The 23,995-nt window shown below is 44.4% G+C and overlaps 1 protein-coding gene across 1 annotated transcript in view; it reads left to right on the forward strand.

Moving 5' to 3' along the window:
* LOC8053231 (sodium-dependent multivitamin transporter-like) overlaps nt 1-23,995 on the forward strand; it is a 132,118-nt gene that overhangs the window by 38,961 nt on the left and 69,162 nt on the right. The window contains exons 5-7 of the mRNA XM_040212947.2: nt 1,639-1,727; nt 4,389-4,498; nt 21,832-21,899. Coding sequence (XP_040068881.2) covers nt 1,639-1,727; nt 4,389-4,498; nt 21,832-21,899 — 267 coding nt within the window. The remainder of the gene's footprint in view (nt 1-1,638; nt 1,728-4,388; nt 4,499-21,831; nt 21,900-23,995) is intronic.

The raw sequence follows: 23,995 nt of genomic DNA on the forward strand, positions 1-23,995 counted from the left end.
CGACAGCACGCGCTCAGCAGTCGCACACACAACCATGGCCGCCAGTGAATACTCACTATACTTCATTTCTGCTTAAGTTTAGACTAGAGTGTACTAGAAAGTACGCGTGGGGCGAGCTACAGGCTTCGCTCGTGCTTTCAGTTGCACCTCAAAGTGTGGAAAGCGATCAGGTGGAACCAAGCCACTTCGATTGCAGCGCCACCTTCGCTGCGATCGAGCAACGACACAGGCCAAGGTCATATTGTATTTTTTATGATTTTGACGTTAGAGGTAACGTCAAAGCACCACCACGACGTGACGACGACGCCACGACGTCATCGTCGTATACGACGTTACGCGACGCTGTCGTAAGGCCGTTGTGACATCGCGTTGCGTCGAGGACGACGCCCTTTCCCAACATCAATTCGCTGTTATAACACGGTCGTGACGTCACGTTGAGGAAGACGCCGTTAAACGACATCAAGTCGTCGTGGTGACGCCGTCGCGACATCGCGTCGCATTGAGGACGACGCCGTTACGCGACATCAAGTCGCCGTTGTAACGTGGTCATGACGTCGCGCGCCGCGTAGAGGACGACGTGGACGTGGTCGTCGATGCCGACGTTGACGTCGACGCCCCACGCAACGTCACACATCGCTATGACGTCATGTTAACGTTGTCCTGACGTCATCGTTAACGTCAACGTCACAACGGCGTCACAACGAAGCCTTGACGGCGTGTAATGTCGTCGCCTTCGCCAGCACCAGCGTCGACGCGCAGTCACGACAAAGTCTTGACGTCGTGTAACGTCGTTTACGATGACGTTGACGTCGACGTCGTGAAGTCGTCGGGACGTGTTCGTGACGTCGAGTTGCTTCATGTCGACAACGACGTCGACGAACTGACACCAAGCGTCCTTATGACGTCGCATTGACAAGGACGCCGTCATCTTGACGTCCCGTGTCGTTGTCTTTGTCGTCATCAACGTCAACGTCGACATCGTCGTCGTTGTCAAATTCAATGCAATATGACGTCAGAACGCAGTCTTTGTCTTGATGTCGTGTAACGCATGTTGTCAACGTCGATGACGACATTGACGTCAAGGCGTCGTCCTGATGTCGCATATGGCGTTGTGACGACAAGTCAGGTCGCGGTGACCTTCCGTACGTGACGCCTGGCGTCTAGGTTGTATAAAAAATGTAGTCCGGCGTTCTATTCTTTCTATGACCTTGACCAGTTTACCGGTGGAGCTCGGCGTTGGAACGAAACGCGTTTTTCACAAAATACGGCTAATGTAAACCATTTCGCTCGTAGCGTCCTCTCGGGCGCTACGAGCGAACTGGCTTGGATTAGCTGTATTGCGGAGGTGCACCTCCACATGCGGAGATGCAGAAATAGCACTCCGGTGGCCCCACTCGTCCTTTCTAGTACACTCTAGTCCAAACGCAGCAGTTGCTATAAGCGCGAGCTCAGGACTTTCAGCGTCCCTGCCAAGTGCGAGAGCAAGTGCAGTGCGAGCACTGTTTATGGCCACATGCTCGCGCTTGTAGCATCGGCTCTGTCTTGACTTAAGCTGAAAGTAAGTATAAGAAACCATGGCAACCTGTATTTGTTGTTGTTGTTTTCTTGTTTTTTTTTTTTTTGTTTTGTTTTTTGCAGCTCATGCTTTACATTGTTCAAGACCTGCTCAGGGATTATCCCGGACTAAGTGGGACCATGGTGGCTTCAGTGTTCAGTAGCTCACTCAGGTAAATATGAAGAGTTACAAGTTGTTCAATATTGAATAGGATATACCGTAGTGTACGACCTTTTATTTCTTGACACCGCATCGTTGAAACAGGTGGGCGTTTCCAACCCTGCTCTTCATGACATGGGATTAGCCTATTTTATGAAGCCTGCTGGTTGTTTCTTCACGGGTACCCACTTATAATCGTTCTGAATTCCCAAGAATTGAAAATTAAAAGGCAGCTGTTTATGCCAGGCAGAATATAATGCTAGTAATAACTTAAACCTACATCAGCAAATTCGGCATTCCAAATTATGAAAATGTCAATGTATGTTTGTACTCTAGTTATAATATTTAAAGTCGTATTACAAATAAAAACATAAAACTCTCGTAGAGTTTTCTTCGGAAATATGTCAACTAAGGCATTCTTAAACCGTCAAATACGAAATCTACTCAAATACCTAAGACTACTTCTCGTTTACAAACCTAGTTTCAATATTTTGAACATTTTAAGGCAGGTTAAACGCCAACAGTACAATTGTAAGGTTAAGTTAGGTTAAGTTAGGTTAGGTTAAATTAGCTCCCCGCCCCCCCCCCCCCCCCCCCCCCCCACCACTTTCGGTTGTGAACTAGACGGCGGGTTTCGCTGTATTCGCAAAGTCGAATGTACACGCTACCTTTTGGAAATGGCCACTTCCACTGCCAGATGTAGTTCACTCTTATGATAAAAGAATAACGAGTAAACAAATTGGGAAATACACGAGGACCGGAAGTGTGCCGTGGTCACCCAGTAGATGGCGCCACTAAGTTTGTTTCCCATCAAAAACAGGGCGAAGAGGTCGCGTGACGTCCACTTTCCCCGCTAAATTTAGTGGGGAACCTGAATTGGTATATCGGTCACGTGACCTAAGGTCACGTGACCTTGATTTTCTCAGCTGGAATCGTACCTAAACTTGGAAATCAGTCAGAGTTGTTCCCATATCTAAATCTGGTAACAAACAGGGCCTTATCACTTACAGACTAATTTTATTAACTTCTTCTCTAGTAAGCTCCTCGAGCATGTAGTCTACAGTCATATTTCTGAATACCTCGAAAACAACTCAAACATCTTCCCTCAGCAGCACGTTTTTTGTGCTGTCGTAGCCATTTTTCAACTACCACTCAACTCCGGTGTTTTACTCGTGATATTGCTTCGTCTTTTAATAAAAGAGCAGGTTGATGCGATATTCATAGACGATTCGAAGGCATTCAATAAATGTTTGCATTCCAAACAACATTTTAAGTTTAAAGTTAAACTTAAGGATCCCGTTTTACTTGACTGGATCACTGATTATTTCAAAAGCAGGTCACAGTTTGTTTCGCTTGGTAATGGTGTTTCTTCAAAAGAACAGAAGTCAGTTCAGGTGCACCGCAAAGATCGGTGTTAGGGCCCCTTTTATTTCTTCCGTATAATAATTCTATTGTAGAAAACATGCTGGTTATAATTCGTCTCTATGCTGATGACTACGCCCTGTATAATGATATTACTTCAGTTAATAATGAATTGTTACTAGATCATTCCTTCGCGCGCTTCTTTCATTGGAGTAAATAATGGCAAATGGAAATCAACATTGAAAATACTATGCCCATGAAGTTTATAAATAAGAAATCGCCCTTGGTTTTTAGCCACGGCATTGACGCGATAATCGTATGGGAGTTTCATGAGTTCAAATATTTGGGCGTTATTTTTTTCATCTAACCTTAAATGGGACAGGCAGGTTGACTTTATTTGCTCTCGCGTCCTCAGGATATTAGGACATGTTAAACGTGCGCTGAAATGTTCTTCAAAAGTGGCGCTTTTGAAACCCTTGTTAGGCGAATTTTTGGAAGATGGTTCTCTAGTTCGTGACGCCTATCCAAAAAACGATATTAATCTTGTCGACTCTGTTCAGGCCAAGACGGTCAGTTTTATTTCCAATGGATATGATCGACACTTTTCATCATCATCTATGCAAACATTACAGCGAGTCTCAGTTTTTTAGGCGAAATGTCGAGCGGTTGAAAATGACACAGAACTATTAATGAAGATAGTGGCATTGAGTGCATGAAATACATTCCTTTTTCAAACATCACGCACACTAGACGATTCCATCCTTTAAATATTTTACGTTTTCACTATTATATTTTTTTGTTTTAAAAAGTCCTTCCTTCTGTGTACGGTTGAGTTATGGAACGGTAATAATGGACCAACGCGTATGCTTCATTACGACGACATAGTTTTAGAAATTGTGAAACTTCATCTTGCTTAATATGTGACTGGCGAATCATTATTTTGTATATGTTCTTGGTTATTGTTAGCACTACTCATCTGTTTTTCACCTGTGTATTCCACTCCTGCAATGCCCTTAATTGATGTTGCAGTATGTTCAGATTAATATGTTAATTTGACGATGAAAATTATGTCGCGTGACTTACACACCAATCCAAAGCCCCCCCCCCCCCCCCCCCAAATATAGCGGGGAAATGAATATCACGGGACCGTCACGGTGACCTATATCCCAATTCAGATTCTTCCACCATTGTTTTTAAAGTAACGGTTAGATATTGGGGGGGGGGGGGGGGGTGTAGTGAACATATGCTGCCGAGTGTTTTTTTTTTTTTTTGTGAACTTTTCTTTAAGGCTCGCCCGCTTTTTGGGTTTCAGCACGCTGTCATCGGGTTACAATGCCCTGGCGGCAGTTACGTGGAAAGACTTTATTGAACCTCGAGTCAAGTTTTCTGAAAGGAAGGCCGTTCTCGTCACGAAGGGCATTGGTAAGTCTATCTTTATTATAAATCTTGAAAGCGGCGGAACAATGACCCCAGTGAGAGCGGTTCACTAAACAGTCCCAAGGTGTCACCACCGGTACATGTCCGGTGCAAGACCTCGTGCATTTCCTCTACTCGGTTGTTGCTACATTTAACTTTTTTCTTTTTTTTTTTTTTTCATTTAAATTTCCGAAAAAACGAGTCTCCGAGTTTTAAGCAAAGTTTGGCGAAAAACGCTGGTTTCGGAGCAAAAAAATGCTTGGTGTGGTCCACTGATTTCTATGACAATTGCTGGAATGCGCTTCCCCGCACCGCAATAGCGGACACCGAACTATGGTTATGGTGCCTAGAGAGAGTGGTGTGCCGAGGAGCGGCCGAGGCGCGACACCGATTTGGGAGACAGCGGGTAGATGGCGCTCACCTGTTGCGAGCGTGGTTTCTCGCCGCTTCGCAGCTTCAGTTCGGGCGTTCAGGTGAGTTTCCGCGAACCATAGGTTGTGATCATCGAAACCATGAAATATGTGAGCTAAATGCCAAGTCGGCGTTTCAACACGAAAGGATGCAGGACGAGAAGCAATTTTCGATGTGCCCGCGTGCTCAGCGGAACGTTGCGATCCGTGAAACACGACCTCTTTTTCTCACTTAGGGGCATTTGCGCTTACGCTTTTGAAGACATCCCACGAAACTACAGCCTTGTAGGACGAGTCGGAAGTATGGACTACAACTTGTGATATTACCTGTGATAACCAAAGAGTATTACAGGATAGACACTCCCATCGAAAATACGTAAAAGGCTTGCATAGAAGACAAGCATGCTTTGCAAATTCTTCCGTGGGTGTCTCTTTCGTGTTCAAATCACACAGATATTGTAAAAGTAACAAATATTTAGGAAATGAACAGTTTCAGAAGTGAACGGCACAAGCGTAATATTCAAAGACACGAAATTCGGCGATCTTGTCTGAACCGCACGCACATATCTGTGCAAGTAGTTATTTTAAATATACATGAATACACATTTGAGGGGTAGAGAGAGTAAAAATATTTATTTACATACGCCTAGTCCGGCGCTCCAACGTTTGGGGATCAAGTGCTGCGTCACTTCCAATCTCGGATGTCAGGCCTCTGAAAATGATAAAGCTGGATTACTCACGCATGAAAGAAACTTGGTATGCAGTGTACTTTGTTCAATGTCCCAACTTTGATGCCACATGGCAAATTGTTTTCAATTTCCTCTGCGTACTAGGCAGGGAATAGCTAGAGCAATTTGCCTTGCTTTGCAAAATTCTGCTTTCTTTGCTTTTGCTCCCGGAGAATATTCTGTTCCTTCACATATAAATGAACTCTGGTCATCAAATAGAACTTAACGACTACTGCGGTAAGCTCATTTTTGTGGCTCTTGGCAACCCACTGTTGAAGTCTTCCCTTGCACACATGCCATGAGATCGAGGACGCTGTCAGCATCCTCAGAGTCAGAGTCAGAAAGGCTCTCTTGCTGAAGCAACTTGTAAAAATGCCTTCTAGCTGGCTAATGAGCCCGAAAAGCGCATTTGTCACATAAACAAGCCAGCCCCCCCACCCCTCCCCTGTTGAACTGTTTTGTAAAGGCAGCTGGGTGCATTGTTTGCACTGGTGTTCCATGTCGTATGCACAGTGCCGTGCAATCAGTAAAGTGTTGCGTCTTGACGCATTTTCTCGCCGCATAGCCTGAAATATAGAAGATAAGCCTTGAGTCACTCCTTTTTTTAAAGCTTGACACATGATCCCGAGAAGTCAGGGCCTTTTCTGCATCTCCGAATCTGCCCTGGTCGAAGAGTTCGAAGTGTCGATGAGTTCGAAGAGTTCGAGGTCGAAGTGTACCGTTGTCACAGACTCTTGTGAGCCCTCTTCTGCATCTCCGTGACTACCTTTTGTTGAACTCATCTAAATCGACTCGTGCACTTGCCACAGAGTCTTTTGAGCCCAACATGGCGTTAAGGAAGCCTTTAGAGGTGGTTCCACCCGCTGGTGACCGCACAATGTTATAAAAACTCACGCAGTTCACCACAGTCAGGAATTCTGATGGGGTTGGGTAGTCGTTCGCTCCACAGGACTGCCTAATAATTCCAAAGAGTCGTTCAATACAATCCTGGTATAATCGAGTAGTCATTAAACACTTGTAACCAAGGCCAGTCACGTACTCCAGCAGGCTTTTGGTACTTTACAATGTGACCCTTAGGCCCTCTGCGGTGCCCTTGCTAAGGAACCCACCATCCGTTGCTGCCACTTCCCAGTCGTTCATTTACATAAGAAATCTGGCGATGACCTCTGCATGGCAAGATTCAGGTCTGCAGCAAAAAGGATAGTATGGTCAGTCATATTTTGACAAGTCCCTTAATGAGTTAGTTTTTATTTTCACACAACGAAGGAGTCGGGGGCGAGTGTTCTATGGTTCTCAGCACCCATTATTCAGTGCTGCACTCAGATCTGATAACTTTCCTGTCATCTTTTTAAGACCAGTAAACGAAAATGATTCTGCTAATTTTCAGAAGCCAAGAAAAGTTTCCCAAGAATCATACAGCAAATTAAATTTCTTGCAAAGCTCTCATGCATACGCTTTGATAGTTGTCATGTGTGCATGATGCTCTCAATGCCCCTGCTTCATTCCAGTCGGCAAGGAAACGAGACGTATCATTAAATGATTTAGTTGAATGTCTCACAAATACTAATTACAAATTGTTACTTGCCTCACAGCATCAAGCCTGTATCGAGACGTCATCGCTTTGATCAGAGAGGAAATCAACTGCACGATCTGTACAGTCGCCTCGCAGTCTCCGTAGACCTCCTTTAGGTGTTCTCCGTAAAGCAGTATACCTCGCAAGATCTCGTCACTGAACAGCTGGAATGCGAGGTTCACTCACATTTTTTTCGAATGCATTCGGAAATAAGTGAGAGCGGGAAAGCCGAGGCCTTGCCTTCAGAGTCAGGGGCGCGGAGTCACACTTCCATACTTCGATGATATGGTTCCTTGCAACCTTAAAGTAAAAGAAGGACATATTGTGTATTGCGATGCAAGCCAAGTCACTCAGCAACTGCTATTTAAGATTGGCGCTCGAGAATAGTGACCCTGCCATCTGGAGTTTGTAATCCGGTTTTCAGAAAGCCATTCTGTAAGCACTTAATAAGGTGCAGAAAACCAGATACGAAATGAAAATGCCACTTCGAATCCATGGGGTACTCTGTTTTGCAAGTTATCCTGCCTGCCTTTGCCTATAAGAAAAATGCAAAATAACAAATATATTAGTGCCCAAATGAGAAAAAAAAATGTATTAGTGCTTAAATCATTTTAAATATTTTAATGTATGTTAACACAATGTACCTTAATTCCGAAACGCTTCCACATGCTCCGGTTCCACGACGCCCCATCACAGCAGATGCAGTCGATCCTGGGGCCTGCCTGTTCACCAAGGATTACTGCATCAACAATGATCTTGGACAGGATATCACTTTTCACATTTCCATTTGCTGCGAAGACACCTGCATAGAAATGTCCTGAATCAACACTACGCTCACAAATGAAATTCTAGAAACATTTGTGGAGGTCAACTTGTGTAACAACTTCTGACTATCTATATTAGTTGAGCCACCACGCACATATTTCCTCATTTGTACTTACCGAGCATTTGGGTTCACTTTCCACGGAATTGTTGGAACAGCAGCACCATGCCATGGTCTGCTGAAACTCCTTCTTGGTCGTGAGTTATGTAGGGCCCTAGATTCACGAATTTTTCTGCATGTCCAGAAGGTTGGAGCAAGTTATTCTCAGAAAGTTTAATTTCGTTCAACACTAAACCATTATGGAGCTCCAGTTCCGTCATGTTTGCCGTCTTCTCCTTCAGAGAAACAAATGTTGTGGGGTTGAACCCAAATCCAGTCTTGTAGTGCTTAATGTACTTGCGGAGCGTGATGAGTCCAGGGAGTGCTAAAATTTTGTCTTCCCGAGGTTGTCTGTAGAAGCGAGGGCTCTTCAACCTGGGAGAATAAAAAAGCAGTTATAAACTATAGTATCTTGCCAAAAAGAGCTGATTCTGACTAAACTGTTACCTCATAAGAATGCATTCCAGAAGCCACTCCTGTTCATAAAGCATTCCCTTTGGAGATTTTCTTTTCGCTGCCTGGAAGCAAGGGCGAACGTTGAGTTGTTGCTTTGGTGGAAGGCTCTTGATCTGAAAGTGACAGTAAGAATCGTTCTGAAAACAGCTGGAAGGCTTTCTATAACCTGCCATGAGGGGATAAGGAAACGGCAGGACAAGAATCGTGTTTTTTTTTGTCAGTCTTTTACTATATTACACTCGTCACATGCAGCTCTTAGCAGTTCGGGTTCCAGAACTGCTAAGAGCTGCAGTTGGGGTTCCAGAACTCTTGAAAAACATGGGTTTTTGAAGAGTTCTGGAAGTGTGAAATAGGGAGGTGTAGATATAAGAAGCACATTATATCTCCATATGCTCTGATCAATTACCTTCTCTTCCAAAACGCCGCTTCCAATCTCCGCTGTCCTCTGTTGGAGCTGCCGCACATTTTCCGTGAGCTGAATCAGTTTCCTTTTGCCCCGCTTCAGCTGTTTTCTCTGGTTTCTCAGGTTTAACAAACTCGTTGTTTGGCCATATTTTTTTTTTGCACCGTCGTGTGAAGAGCAACTTCCTCAGGTACTCACACCTTAAGCAGGATGTGCCTAAAATTGTGAAATTTGATTACATAAACATAGGAAAGGCAATACATACGTATAAAACAACAGCTGCCAGAGCCACAATACAAATTGAAAGTCTCCGATCATGCTGGGCAGCTAGCGCTCCTCGTACAATGTACAACTGTACAGCGTGTTTCACGAAAGGTGGACAAATTCAATATTGCGAAAACTACACATCGCACAAAAAAAAAAAGGTTGTGTTGGTGTGGTCCTAGGCCAGGGGCCTATTTAAGAATGTTATTAAAGTTTGCGATAATTAAGTTGTTAATATTCTTGCGCAATTATTTTTTTAATGTTGAGTTTAAGTACATGGTTTTACTTGGAAACTTGCTGAACATCGTCAAAAAACACTAAATAAAAAAAAAATTGGACTGCGATAGAAGGCACGCGCTGTATCTTACAGCTTTTTGAAAAACCACACAACTTCGACGGGTTTTTAAGTCTCAGTTTTTAATCGGAGCGCTTCTCGGCACCGACGGCACCACGCCCCATGGAGAAATAGAGCAATCTGCCTTAGCTGCGTTGCGCGAGGACAGCGAAGCAGATGTTGGTTGCACAATTTCTCCACGGGGCGCTGTACCATCAATGCCGAGAAGCGCTCCGATTTCAAACCGAAACTTAAAACCCCGTCGAAGTTGTGCTGTTTTTCAGAAAGCTGTGAAGTGCAGCGCGTGCCTTTTATCCCACTCTAACTTTTTATTTAGTGCTTTCAATGATGCTGAGCAAGTTTCCAAATAAAACGATCCCCCTAAACTCAATATGAAAAAAAAAAAGAAATACGCGAAAATAATTAACAATTTAATTATCCTGAACTTTAACAATTTTCCTAAATAGGCCCTTGGCCTGGGATCAAAACGTCGCAAGCTTTCTTTCGGTACGATGCGTAGTTTTCGCAATATCGAATTTGTCCTTTCTTCGTGAAACACCCTGGATGTGTGGAGAACTCTGCATCTTGAAGCCTTGTACCAAAGTCCACGTAGTTGTGGCCCTATTGCTACTATGAAAACATGCAGACACTCTGTTCTCTGAAATATTAAATTACCATCTTTTTCCACTGTTAAGGTGCACTGTCACTGTCAACTGATGACGTTTTCATTTCGAAGAAGCACGGTAGGTGTCTTGGCCATCTGTAGAGGGTTGAAGGCTTCGGTGGTTTCTGGTCCTCCACAAAGCACACGGCGGTCAGCATTATCCAAAGCACCCTGAAGTTCTGATGGACCCGAAAGAGCTATCTGAGAAAACTGGCGTCCTTTCAAGTGTAAGGTGCAGGTCGCCACGGCTTTCGCTGTGATTGAGAGAAGCAGCACCTTCTCTGTAGAGAGCTCAGATTTGGCGTCGTTCAGCTTCACGCTGGCAAATGCCGAGCTGTCTAAGAAACGGAGCTTCGTCCTTTTCTGGAAGGGCAGCGTCACCTCACTGCTGTAATAGTCCAATTTATGCACCTCCTAGGGTCCCAGAGGCTGAAAAGACTCGTCTCCACTGACACCACACTCCATGTGGGACTTCTACGCGCACGGTTTTGAAGAGGGCTTCTCGTGAGTTTTCCGCTTTCTGGACAGCTTCTTTGTGAAATATTTAGGCAAGTTGTGTAATACTGTCGGAACAGCATCTAGTTTGAGAACTAGACGGTCTCTTTTAAGGCGCACAGGCTCTTCGTTGATCACGTGCGAGTCCGCGTGAAACCGCTCGATACAGCCTTCTTCAAAATACAGTTCGCAAACTGCAGATGTTGAACTCAAGCTCACATCGGCCCTTGGAATGGGAGCAGCCGGAGGCCGGCATAGCTGCTTGGTCCATTGGATCGCAGCACACAGTTACTTGGGAGTACCACGATACTACCAGTAGTATTATAAGCAAACCCGCAGTAAATGTATGCAATAGCACGCAGCCGCGACCGCGATCGCTGTGACACAGCCACACAGCCGCTGCAACAGCGGGAGCAGAATGCAACAGGCAACATATACCGGTAGCGCAGAGCCTCTTGCGGCTGTCTTCCGCACGAAGATCGCTCGTATGCACGGGTGAGGGGAGAAGCTCGATCCACCACCCCTCTAGCCACCATTCTATGGTGTCTGGAAAGCGTCTTTGACTGGTGTGTTTAGCGCCCTATCCTGCCCATACATCAAAAGTGCTCCCGAATTGTCAACAAATGACGCCGCAGAAGCCGAAGTGTTATGCTGTTGCATGTCGCAATCCTGGCGGTTGGTCGTAAAAATATTGGCGAGAAGCACGAGAGAACGCGAGTGTGACTGTCGTCATGGCCTCCCAACTTCCGGCGTTTAAAGCTTCCGTGGACTGTCGCACCAGAGAGCGACCTGCAGCAGAACAGGCGTCTGCTACATCCACCACTGCTGCTGAAACACCGCCAAGATCACGACAGGCGACAGCATGACAGTTTTATGACGTCACCAGGCGGAAATAGAGGGACCACTTTTGGGGCGTAGTGAACACACTATTCGGAGACGCGTTCCAAGCACCATAACCGGACGGCCATTTTGCGACAACGGAAATCGACCTTTTGGAGCGTTGCGGAGGCTGGGCGGGAGCGTGCTGAAGACACGTGTTTTGCTCGTTCGCCGTAATTCGCGCGAGAAGTTTCTTACAAAAAAATTGTGTACACGAGGAAAATTGCCTTTTATAACGCGTGGAAAATTTTACGAAAATGCAGCATCACAGAAAAAAGGCACAACTCGTCGAACGCAAGTCTCGCCGGTCATGTACGTGATCAATTACCTTGGCACGCCGAACTGCTGCATCTCTGTGCCTTCGCACGCTTGGATACCTATCAAGAATCGACGCCGTGGCAAAGTTTTGAAGGTGTGTCGAGCGTGGATGTATTCTTGATCGCCCAGCTGTTCCTGCGTTCTGAATCACCCAGCTGTTCCGGCGAGTTGCAATCAATATAGGACAAAAAGAAGCCTCGCCGAAGACACTTAAGACTGCTACGTGTAGGAATGTGAGAGCATTTCTACGCGCCGCACATTCTTACAAGCAGCGCGCCACGTATTTCTTTCGCACACTGCACTCGGGCGGTGACATCACGCTCCCCCACTGCGCAGGCGCGGCGAACCTCGCCGCCTTCACGTTGGCTTCCGTGACAAAACATCTGCGTTGCTGTGCTTTTCTTTGTTCTATTTCTCAGGAGCGTCCGCTTTGACCTTGAGCGCCCCCGCCGGCTACCGCGACGAAGCATCTGTGTGGCTGTGCTTTTCTTTGTGTTCTATTTTGGAGGCGCGTGCTTAATGACGTAGTTTATGACCATCTTTGGGGGACAACGCCGACGGTTTTTCGCGTTATAAGACAAGTAATGCTTTCGCCTTAAAAGCTGTGGTTGCTATTATGCGCGATTAATCGTGGCTATCTTCCAACTCTACACGCCCTATTGAAAATTATCATTTGTATGAGAAATTTCTGTGTCCGATAAACTCATATACAAGATATAGAAGAACATATAGAGCCATTTGAGAACTATATAAGAACTATATAAGATATATAAGAACATACAAGCTCCATATAAAAAACTTGTGAGAAGTCTTTTATACGTTTCCTATATGGTTCTTATATATCTTATATAGTGCTTATACAGTTCTTATATGGTTCTTATATGTTCTTATATATCTTGTATGATTCATATGTGTTTATTGGACACAAGAAATTTTTCATACAAATGACTTTTTTCACTAGGGCGAATGGATCACATGACAGCACAAATACAGCAACGCTGTATTTGTCCTGTGAAATCTGTCGCCGACGCCAGATTGCCAGATTGCCGAGTGAAATTTGTCGCCGACGCCGCACCCCCCTTCCCCCCTTCCGTCGCCCCTAGATCAAGCTCGTTTCTGGACCGCGAGGGCCGCAAGTTATAAATACAGCCGTCACAGTAATAAAATGCTGCTCCAGAGGCAGATACGTCTTAATGCACGTTGCACTCGCGAAACAAATCCACATGGCGGGCCAAGGAAGCTTTGATCACGCCGCAAGACCGGCGAGACTTACGTTTGACGACTTGCACCTTTTTCCTGCCGTGCTGCACTTTCGTAAAACTTTCCACGTGTTCTCAAAGGCAATTCTCACGGTTTACACAAGGTTTTGAAAAACTTATTTGGCGAATGACGACGAACGAGCAGAAAACGTGTTTTAAAAAGCTGCCGCCCAGCCTCCGCAACGCTCCAAAAGGTCGACTTTCCGTGTCACAAGATGGCCCTCCGGTGGCCGCACTTGCACAACAGCGACGAAGCGGGGGATGCGCGAGCAAATTGCCATACAGATCAGTGGTGTGGCTAAGTAATCGAGTTATCATCTTGAAACAGAGAAAAGTTAGGTATCCACGTCGCTTCAGACCTACAGGGTGAGTCTAAATGGTCGCTGATTCTATGAAGGCGTGGCAGAAAATCGTTTTCTGAACGTATTTTGGTAAGATTCTTCACAGAGGAGGACGGGGAATGATCATTACAGGAATAAAAGGTTCACTGGACAAACTTATCTGAGTAAAAAGCTAAAATGAAGATCTTAAAATGCCTTCCTACGGCGGCCGTGTGCAAACCAAAGGCGTCTGATTGGCGCAACAGTCGATAGATGTCGGCAGTGCTCTTTCCGTCGACAAGGGGGGGTCGGCAGTGAAGGCACCGCGAGTGTGCATTTTTCAATATCAGCTTCGGCGATGACACTGCTGTTGTCAGTGGCTAATTTTGGATGATTTCCTCTTCGTTGAGACGCGCCTCAAATTCTTTTAGATCCCGGAGGTCGCCGCCGAAACCCCGCCTGAAATCGTCGGTGCACCTCTTTCGTCCTCTGGCACTTCCCATAACAAAGAACAGGGTGATTTCAGATAAGATCGACCAAAGGATGGCTAGTCGACATTTTCAAATCAACTGATGTTTTTATATGTTATTGTCTAGTGTCTGGTATGAACGAATCCAAACTTAGTTTTGACTAGAAAAAATACTTGGGGACAGGAAAAATCGTAAGGCATGAGGTGGTGGACAGTTGCATTAACGCGCACTGATGGAGGGGGCCCGTTTGAGAGTAAATAACTAAAGCGATAACATTAGGAGAACTCTAATACGTTTTAGGCGCAAACTATGGGTATAGCTTGCTTGTAATATAAAGTAATCATATTTATTTAAAATTTATTCATTTTTCTAAAAATTGACAAACATGCCTGCTCGAACGACAAATGGCAAACTTTGGAGGTCTGTATCTCATGAAATAATTTAATCATTATGATATAATTTGCAGATATTATTCTACTAATATATAGCTAATATTAAAAAAATAACTAAGGTATCTGTGTGATACAATAGTTAGGATATATTTAGCCAAACATGGAAAAAAAATCAAACAAAGAAAAATTCCGATGCGAATAAAAAAAAAAACACCACCCTCGATTTTTTTTAAATTTAGGTAACCTGTTATACTCGATTTCGGCATTCATTTCCATTAAAAACATGTTGCATCATTTTATTGAGAAAGAAGATACAACTCCCCAAAGTAGGGTCCTTTTTCAAAGCCTACACTTAGCAGTGTTTTATACAAGAACTGACTCTGAGTTCCAGTTTCATGAAACCAACACACATCTTTTATATATCTTTATTCAGATGAGGCCAATGATAACTAAAGAAATCGTTCATACACTTAAATTAAGGAGAAACTACTGTGTACAAAGAGGTATCATATTACGGACTAGTGATCCGAGAAAAGATCATGCAGCCATCGGCCACTAGGAACTTTGTTTACTTTATTCTCCTGCGACACTATATGCTATTCCCTCTTTCGCTCTACCTTCATCTCTCTCTCTCCCTCTCTCATATATATCCCTGATATATATCCAGAACAAAAACATGTTCAAGCATTCCCTTTCTGCGTGGTAGTGTTCTGTGGCTAGCAAAAATCATTTCCTCGCTAAGCTCACGATTATGGCAAAATAGTTGCCGGAAACCGCAGACGACACTCGTCGCTAGTTCTGGCAAAAAGACCGATGCAATCTTTTTTTCGCATTTCCCCGCTCGCTGTCAAGGACAAGGGGGTTCGCTTCAACCAGCAAAACATGGCCGCCGACGCCTGTTTACTGAGCAGTCATGCCTGTCGCCATCTCACTCGCTGGCGTCACGGGCGATAATATCAGGCACAAAGGGGCACACCAACCGGCAGCATTATCCCCAAATACTCGAGCCTCGCGTAAATACATAGAGTGTAAACGCTGTCGCCATGTTATCGTAGTAAGACCGCCCCCCCCCCTCCCCCAACGGGGGACTGCAGTACGCGACGGCGTACTAACACAACGGCGACGATATCGACATCGCGGGCTCCGAATTTTCCCATAGTTCTACTCCACGGGCATTTCTCGAAACGTTTGATATTGTGTACGCCCGCCTGGAAGGATTTCAGGCGCGTAGTTAAGATAAGGCGGTTCTCCGCGGCAAAAGAAAGCAATTTCACAAAAGCTTAAAAGCGGCGGCGACGCGTGTGCTGTAAACGCTTGTAGTTTTGGTGTAGACAGGGTGTGTGTGTTCTCGTTGTTGACACCAGCCGGCGATAAGGCACTGCAGGCGGTAGCTCAGTACAGCAAGGGCTAATCCGAGTGGCCATCAACGTAACCCCACCGCCAACCCCTCGCGAACCGGTCGCCGACATGGCTCAGTCTGTGTCATGAACCACGTGGTAGAAGCTCGGGTGCTTTCATATCAGCGCGTGGAGGGACGACAGTGCGATTCCGGAAAGTCTTTTTCGAAGGCCGCTGACCACAATTTTTTGTCTGGAGACTTTCCCTCTTTCTTCCTTTGACGTGTATCAAGCTTTGCCGACAGCCTCAGTTGTGACCTCTCTTTTCAAATGTACGTTTGCAGTGAGTGAGCTCCTCAGCCTCGGACTTGTCACTTGTGCACCCAGTAGTTCTTTCACTTGGCAATTATAGGCCATCAGTTGGGGTTTAATTTCTATTATTTATGTATACATTATGAAGACGTCCTGGAGCTCTGAACGAGTGTTTTGTGCAGATTACTTTTGCAAACACAAAAAGACTATACTAAAGCAGCGGAATTTTCGAAGTGTTGGCGAGTTGGACCTAAACTCGTTGAAGCAAATTCTTCCGCCTGACTGTTCCACCAAAGTGAGTGCGACGGACTACCTGTGCTACCATTGCTTCATGCACATCACTAAGGAGATCTCGATGCGAAGCTCAGAGCAGTGCCCTGACATATTTGTGCCAGCTGAAGAAGCAATTGAAGATCTAAATCGCAGCATACTACCTACAGATGTGTCGCCGCTGAGACAACCAAGCGTCGTAAGAAGTCGGGACAGGCCTGCCTATGTCAAGAGAAAGCAGACAGAACTGGAGCAGGTTGCTGTCAAGAATATACGCTCAAGGCTACGTATTGCGTACGACAGGGACGCACCCTCGGGGTCGTCCGAACCAACATGCTCCACATGCACTGAGTGGGTGGACAACTTTCGGCAGGCCTTTGAAACCGCCACCTCTCTCCGGGAACGTTGTCAACTGCTTACACTCCTGCCGTCAACACTGACGAAGAATGAGGTTCAAAAGATGATTCCACAGGCCTCAATGTACCTCATCAGTAAATCCCGAAAACTCAAGGAAAAGCATGGCGTGTGGTATAAGCCGGATCCTTACACGAGGTGCAAGGTGAGCCCTGAGAACCTGTCTGCGGCCCTAGAGTACTTCACGAAAGACGAGCTACAATGTTCGCGACAAAGTCCCAACCAGAAGGACGTCATCTCTGTCATGCTCAACGGAGAGAAAACGTTCGTGCCAAAACGCTTCATGACACGCTCAATACGAGAGGCCTTCCGTATATACAAAGACAAGCATCCCGATTCCGGTGTTGGGCTAACGAAATTTTATTCGTTGCGCCCTAGATGGGTCCAATGTATTCCACACCAGGAAGTGTGCGTTTGTGTGCGCTGCGCCAATTATTATCTTTGTATTGCCGCTCTAGAGAACGTTACAGGCTCAACATTCAACACTGGTGAAATGAACTCGGCATTTCTGTGCGACCCAGCAACAGAACTGTGCCTTCAAGGAGACTGTGATCACTGCCCAAAATGCCAGTTTCTTACACTCCAGGAACTTGATATCCCGGAGGATGAAGAGATTGTGCTTGCAACATGGGAGTCCGGCGACCTTGTGAAAAAAACTTTGGAACCTGAGACTTTCCTAAAAGTCATCCAAGTGACGGTTGAAAGTTGGGTACTTCACAACCCTATCCGGCAAACGCAAGGTAAAGCGATCTACGATGAAAAACAGTGCATGCAACGCGGGAGCATTGTCTTTCATTTTGACTTTGCTGAAAACTGGACCATCGTGCTTCCTGACGAAGTGCAAGCATATCACTGAAAAAAAAACAAGTTTCGATATTTACATGTGTAGTGACGACAAGAAAATCTACAAACAGCTTTGCCATCATCAGCGAGGACCTGTGTCACGACGCCGCTCACGCTTGCTTGGCTCTAGAAAAAGTGAAGGAGTGGGTTGAAGACAACGTTGCGGTATACTCGTACGTGACGTACGTAAGTGACGGCGCCGCCAGTCATTTCAAGAATCGCTACCAGCTTCACCAATTTGCAAAGGACGATTGCCCACAAGCCCAGTGGTTATTTTCTGCATCTGGACATGGGAAAAATGCACGTGACGGAGTTGGCGGACTCGTGAAGCACCAGGCCACGCTGAACAACCTGAGAGAACGTTCAGTAAGCGCAATTCAGACGGCCAGGACAATGGTGAGCGTTCTATCAAAGAAACTGAAAGGCGTGCATCTTGTATATCTGGACGAAAATGAGGTTGTTCGGTATCGTGAACAAAAAAAAGAAGAGTGGCTGACGGTGCGCGCCTTCCCTGGTATTCAGTCTTGGCACGCGTGGCGGCTCAGCAAGTCATCAACAGAAGGGACCTGTGACGTATATGTAGCACGGACAGTCGGATCTGCTTGGAAGCAACTTTATTAAATGGGTACAGCGAGGAAAACCTTAGCGTAAAGTGCCGAATTTGATTTCCCAAGGACTGCTCCTTTTGAATGCAGGGACATCTTATTTATCACATTTTTCTTCACGGGGTATTTAACCTACTGTTTTTGTTGGTGGTTACTAATAATTTTTATCTGATCACTATAAAAAAAATCCCAAAATGTTATCCTCGAGGAGGATAAAATATAACGGCTTGCCACGATTCATTCATACACCGAGAGCATCGAAGCTGCTTCAGTTAGGCACTATGGCATCCGTCACCTGAAATTGTTTGTAATCGTAAATACACAGCCAACCTAAATATCTTACTATTATAGCTTTGTTTTTGTGTGTGGAAGTAAAGTCATTTATTTTACTCTAGATGTAAAATATACCGGAAGGTACAACTTCACACTGCATCATCTTTTCCCAAATCATTAGTCTCTTATATGATACCACTTTGTACGCTTATGTAAAATGCTGTATATAGTTTCTCCTCCCTTTTACTGTGTGACCGATCGCTCTTTTTATCAATGACCTCATCTGAATAAATGTATATAAAAGATTTGTGCAAGTTTCATAAAACTGGAACTCAGAGTCACTTCTTGTATAGGACACTGCTAAGTGTAGGCTTTGAAAAAGGACCCTACTTTGGGGAGTTGTTTCTTCTTTCACAGTGCAATGATACAACATGTTTTTAATAGAAATGAATGCCGAAATAGAGTATAACAGGGTACCCAAATTTAAAAAAAAATCGAAGGTGGTGTTTTTTTTTATTCGCATTGGAATTTTTCTTTGATTTTTTTCCCATGTTTGCCTAAATATATTGTAACTATTGTGTCACTCAGATACCTTATTTATTTTTTCAATAATAGCCATATATTAGCAAAATAATGTCTGCAAGTTATGTAATAATGATTAAATTATTTCATGAGATACAGATTTCCAAAATTTGCTATTTGTCGTTCGAGCAGGCATGTTTGGCAATTTTTAGAAAACTAAATAAATTTTTAATAAATATTATTACTTTATATTACAAGCAAGTTGTACCCATAGTTTGTTTGTAAAAAGTTTTAAAATTCTTCTAATTTTATTGTTTTAATTATTCACTTTCAAACTTGCCCCCTCCATCAGTGCGCGTTATTGCAACTGTCCACCTCTCCCTGCCTTACGATTTTTCTTGTCTCCAAATTTTTTTTCTGGTCAAAACTAAGTGTGGATTCGTTTATAGCAGACACTAGACAATGTCATATAAAAACATCAGTTCATTTAAAAATGTCGACCAGCCACCCTTTGGTCGATCTTATCTGAAATCACCCCACAACCTTCACTTTCTCGTTTAGAGCTAAGCGCACTATGACCTCAGAAACAGCACGGAAGAAAGTTGCGGACAAGAAAGAAGGCGCGGTAACAATCAGAGAGTGCAAAGCAGACGGCAACATGTAACCAAAATTAAGTCACAAAAAAAAAAAAAGCCAACACATTTTTTTTTTTTTTTATCTTCATTTTGTTTATGTTTTATCGGTAGAATAAAATGATCGTGCACTGACAATAGCCCTATAGACCTGTTGCTAAATTATAAGAACATAAAGGAGAATGCAGGGATTGGTGTTCCACGCCGCCACACGCGCACGCCTTCCCTGTATAAAAGATTCGAAGTTTGTTTTTTGTTTTTTTGTTGTTTGAGATTTGTTTTAGGCATTTACTTCAGAACAGTCACTACTCCTGAGCCCAGCGCGTGTGGCGCGTGGAACACCAATCCTTGCATTCTCCTTGATGCTTGGGTAATTTAGCAATAAGTCTATTTTTTTAGCAAAAGGTCTGTGTTATTTATTGATCGCCACTTCATCAAGAAAGAGGACCTTTCATCGAACGCCGATTCATCGACCTCCCTTTCATCGAACTCCCTTTCATCGAGTCGGTTGACGCCGTTTCATCGAATTTTACTTCACCGAATTTTGAAGCATTATAGTGCGTTTTAGACTATTCACTCGCCCTTCTGAGTTGTTTTCACTCTGCTGTCGAATAACCAGAAATAAAATTACTACCCTGGTCACTGTTTCACCAAAACTTTCGTTACGAAATCATAAGACATAACAAAACTTAAGTGCTCAGTAATTGGGGTTTTATGTTTTCAGGTAATATAAACAAACGGCTGTACTCCACCACATAGTTTATTTCCTATTTGTTTATGCGTAAAAGGTAGATCCGGAAAAGACCATAAGTATTCTGCTCTGCGCCTTTTATATTTATTTATTTCCTTGAGTTTTCATTCTATCCTACGACAATTTATAGCTTTATTTCTAAGAACAAAGGTTGAAAAGCGGTTGAGTCCACGGTTCTGCCGATGACGAACTAGCGAAGAAGAAGGACACGCCTTTTTATTCTGTTTCACGCGACATGGATATATGTCAGTGCTTCCAGGACGGCTTTATGCTTGGAACAGAATACGTCTCTCCAAGAACGTATATACGCACTTCAAGGGACAAACCTTCAACACTGCACCGGATAATCATAGGTTTCATAAAAAGTCACGGAGGCGTTCCCCTTTATTATTGGCTACATTAGCAGCGCAAGCCATTCGCTACTTTGGAGAAAAAGAAGTGTAGCCGAGAGAATAAAGTTTCGTATTATTACTTTCCTTTATGTAGGAAAAGGAAAGCCGACTATTCTTTGGGTTTGATTCCTAGATCAGAAATTTTGAAGGCTTAACTAGGCGGTGTTCGATAAACGACTCCAATGAAACGGCGTTCGATGGATTGGCTTTCGATGAAATGGCGTTCGATGAAACGGCTTCGATGAAACCGTTTTCAATAAAATGTCCGGACTCAGATTTGCACGCAGTGCTCGCTTCGCTGGGATGGCTCCTAAGGTCCGCCCAGTCCATTGTCAAGTGATGTTGAGCAAAAAAAGCAGCTGTACGTAAAATCTTCAGACCTGTACACTTTAAGAGAAAATAATAAAAACATGTTTGTTTTGAAGTCAGAAAAACCACGAATGGCAAGGGCATGAATTATATTTTTTGTTTCTAATCTAGGTGGCGCAAGCTACCGCCCGTTAACGGATACCCGGAACTGGGCGGAGCCGAATGAAACGACGCGTCGGAATTATATGTTTCGAAATGTCGGGTGCGGCGAGTCTGAGCAGCCATTTCTCCGATGGTTCGCACAGCGGATCGGATAGCTTTGTCACGCATGTGTCTCCTGGATAATCCTTTTACGGTTTGCTACGGCAACTGCTGCGTCGGCTCCGAAGGTTAAAAACCGTCGTGAGGTTAACCAGTGTTTTTCGAACTGAAGGGGAGCACTACTGTAAAAATGCCAAATTGACTCAAATGTAGGCTGTTCCTATTGTGACAGCTTGTGTAACTAGGTCGGGATATTATCCAAATCTATTATTTTCGCAGATGCAGAACAGGTTTCAGTATTTTAAACGCTGTAAAATGTTTGAACTTGAATTTATATCTGAGCGTGCCCAAGAGTTTCGGGGATTTCGCACGATATTGCAAAAGAAGACGATAAGCTCGGAGTTCTTTTTCATGCACCCTGGCGTCGTTTTTTTTTTTTTTTTTTTTTTTTTTTTTGCGCTCTGACGGAAGTTTGCCAGTTTGTTCTTGTAATTGTTTGTTTTCCTCCCATTTCTCCTGGTTACGCGCCAGCTGCCGCCTACGGTCTCTTGTCCATATCAATCGCATTTCTGTCGGGAAATTTGCCATCCATAATTCAGGTTGGTACTTCTTGTAAGAAATGAAATACGCGTACATCAAAATTGACAAAAAAAAAACCTTAAGTGCCTGCCTCCTAAAAGAACGAAGTGCTTTTGGCAGGTCCGTTGTTTCCCTGGAAGATAACTGAGATATGTTGCCAATGTGCACAAGCGCCAAAAAGCATCCTGGGAACTGACTGTATATAACCGGCCCTATAGGTAGTATTCACTGGCGGCCATAGCTTTGTGCGCGACTGCTGAGCGCGTGCTCATGGAGACCTTCCAAAGTTCTTTTGTAACGTGCATTCCGCTTTCTCAATATTGCCGGTCTTAGCAGCCTATTAATGTGGGCTCGTTCTGAGCATGCGCTCTTGACAGCACCCACAATTATGGTCCCCAGTGACTACTTATCGTCAGTGACATGCTGAAAATGCAGGGGAAACTCTTTGCACCTCTCTTCATTTCAGCAGGGCGAACGCTGGAGAGGAGGTCAGCTCCTGTCCAGTGTCTATACTCTGCTAAAGTTAAAAGAGGTTTGAGGAGCTGGCCGCTGGACTCTTAACGTGTCGCCGGCTCTATAGTTTGTTGGAACTCAAGAGGGTAGGGCGAGGGAAGGGAAGGCCGGGGAGGAAGAGGCAAATGAAAAACACTAAAGAGATGATGGGGTTTTTCCCTTTCTTCTCCAGCGTTCTGTCTACTTCCTCTTCTCCTGCCTTCCTTTCTTTCGCCTACCTTTATGAGTTGCAACGAACTACAGTAGACGACAGGGCGACCAGGGGCGGCCCTGGAATCGACGGAGACAACCCAGACGACCGGGCACCCACCTCATGACTGTGCCACCTCTCCTTCTCCCTCTCTATCTCTCTCTCTTTCTTCAGTGGCACGTGGTAGATGCGCGAGTGGAAGGATAAGCATACCGGAAGGTCACAAACTTCGTTGCGCCTCTGGCGCGCTGCCTTTTATGTCTGTGTTTTTTTTTAACTTGTTTATAGAGTTCGCTTCAGTTTGTTCCCAGTGTTGCCGAAATCTCTGCTACACAGTTCCTACATGCAGTAAGCCGTCGCCAGATGGCGCGAAACTCGTCGGAGGATTTTAGAGAGTCTATATTACAGCGTTTTCAACTGCTCGATCGGGATCACCTGGTTTATGGGCCGCGTCATGCAGAACGAGCTGGGGGAAAAGCGTTGATCGTCTGCAAGCGCCTGCGCCTTTCCGCCTGCCTTCCTCCTCGCCACGCCACAACGCGGCGCATGCGCACTTGCGACCAATCTTCGCAGCAGGCGTCCGCCAATGGACCCTATCTTCAATCTAGTTTATCTCAGAAATTCGAACCTGCAAACTGAAATGTCGTATGTCCGAACTTTGTAGCGGAGCAATTGAAATAACTAAAGAATAAAAAATAAAAAAATCGTCGCACATCACGAGCACCAAACTTTCACCGTATAGGCAAGGTTGCATTTTTGTCACTTCGCAAGATGACAAAGCGTTCGTTTTTCGCCGTCCTAATTCTAAACCTTTTTCTGTAACGTTAGCTACAAAATAAACAGGCATACTGTGCTCAAAGCCGCTGCCTAAGCCGTTGACCTATGAAATTTAAAATTTTTCTTCGTGCAAGGTAAAACAAATGAAGTAAATGGGATGCCCAATACTTAAATCGTTTATTTTCATTGAAATTATTAGGTACCTTATAAAACTCGCGTTCAATCAAACAGGTAGCACAGGTATTCAGTGAAATTGAAACCAATTATTAATAGTTATTTTTCCAGTCTCCTGTGCTTTCTAAATACGCTAGCGTACGGTTTCCGGACAAAAAAAATAATTTATTGATACTGCACGATAGAATCAAGCTTAACTTAGCTCCACACTGCATTTGTGTAAGCTAAGGTTTGATTGCCACATTCATATCAAGTATGTAGGCAATTACCACCATGCATTGTACAGCCAACCAGGAACGTGCAGATTCCAAGAGTATATGTTCGCGAAATTGTGTTTTTAATACTAAAGTTTATTTGAATATCTTCAGCGTGTCTAAACATTATTATATGCATTATATGACTCATCGTAAAAACAAATATGTTGTAATAAGTTATTTGGTCGGTTTATTGAGATAAAAACTT

Source organism: Ixodes scapularis, unplaced genomic scaffold (genome assembly GCF_016920785.2).
Source record: "Ixodes scapularis isolate PalLabHiFi unplaced genomic scaffold, ASM1692078v2 PGA_scaffold2__306_contigs__length_199485367, whole genome shotgun sequence".
Classification (NCBI taxonomy): domain Eukaryota; kingdom Metazoa; phylum Arthropoda; class Arachnida; order Ixodida; family Ixodidae; genus Ixodes; species Ixodes scapularis.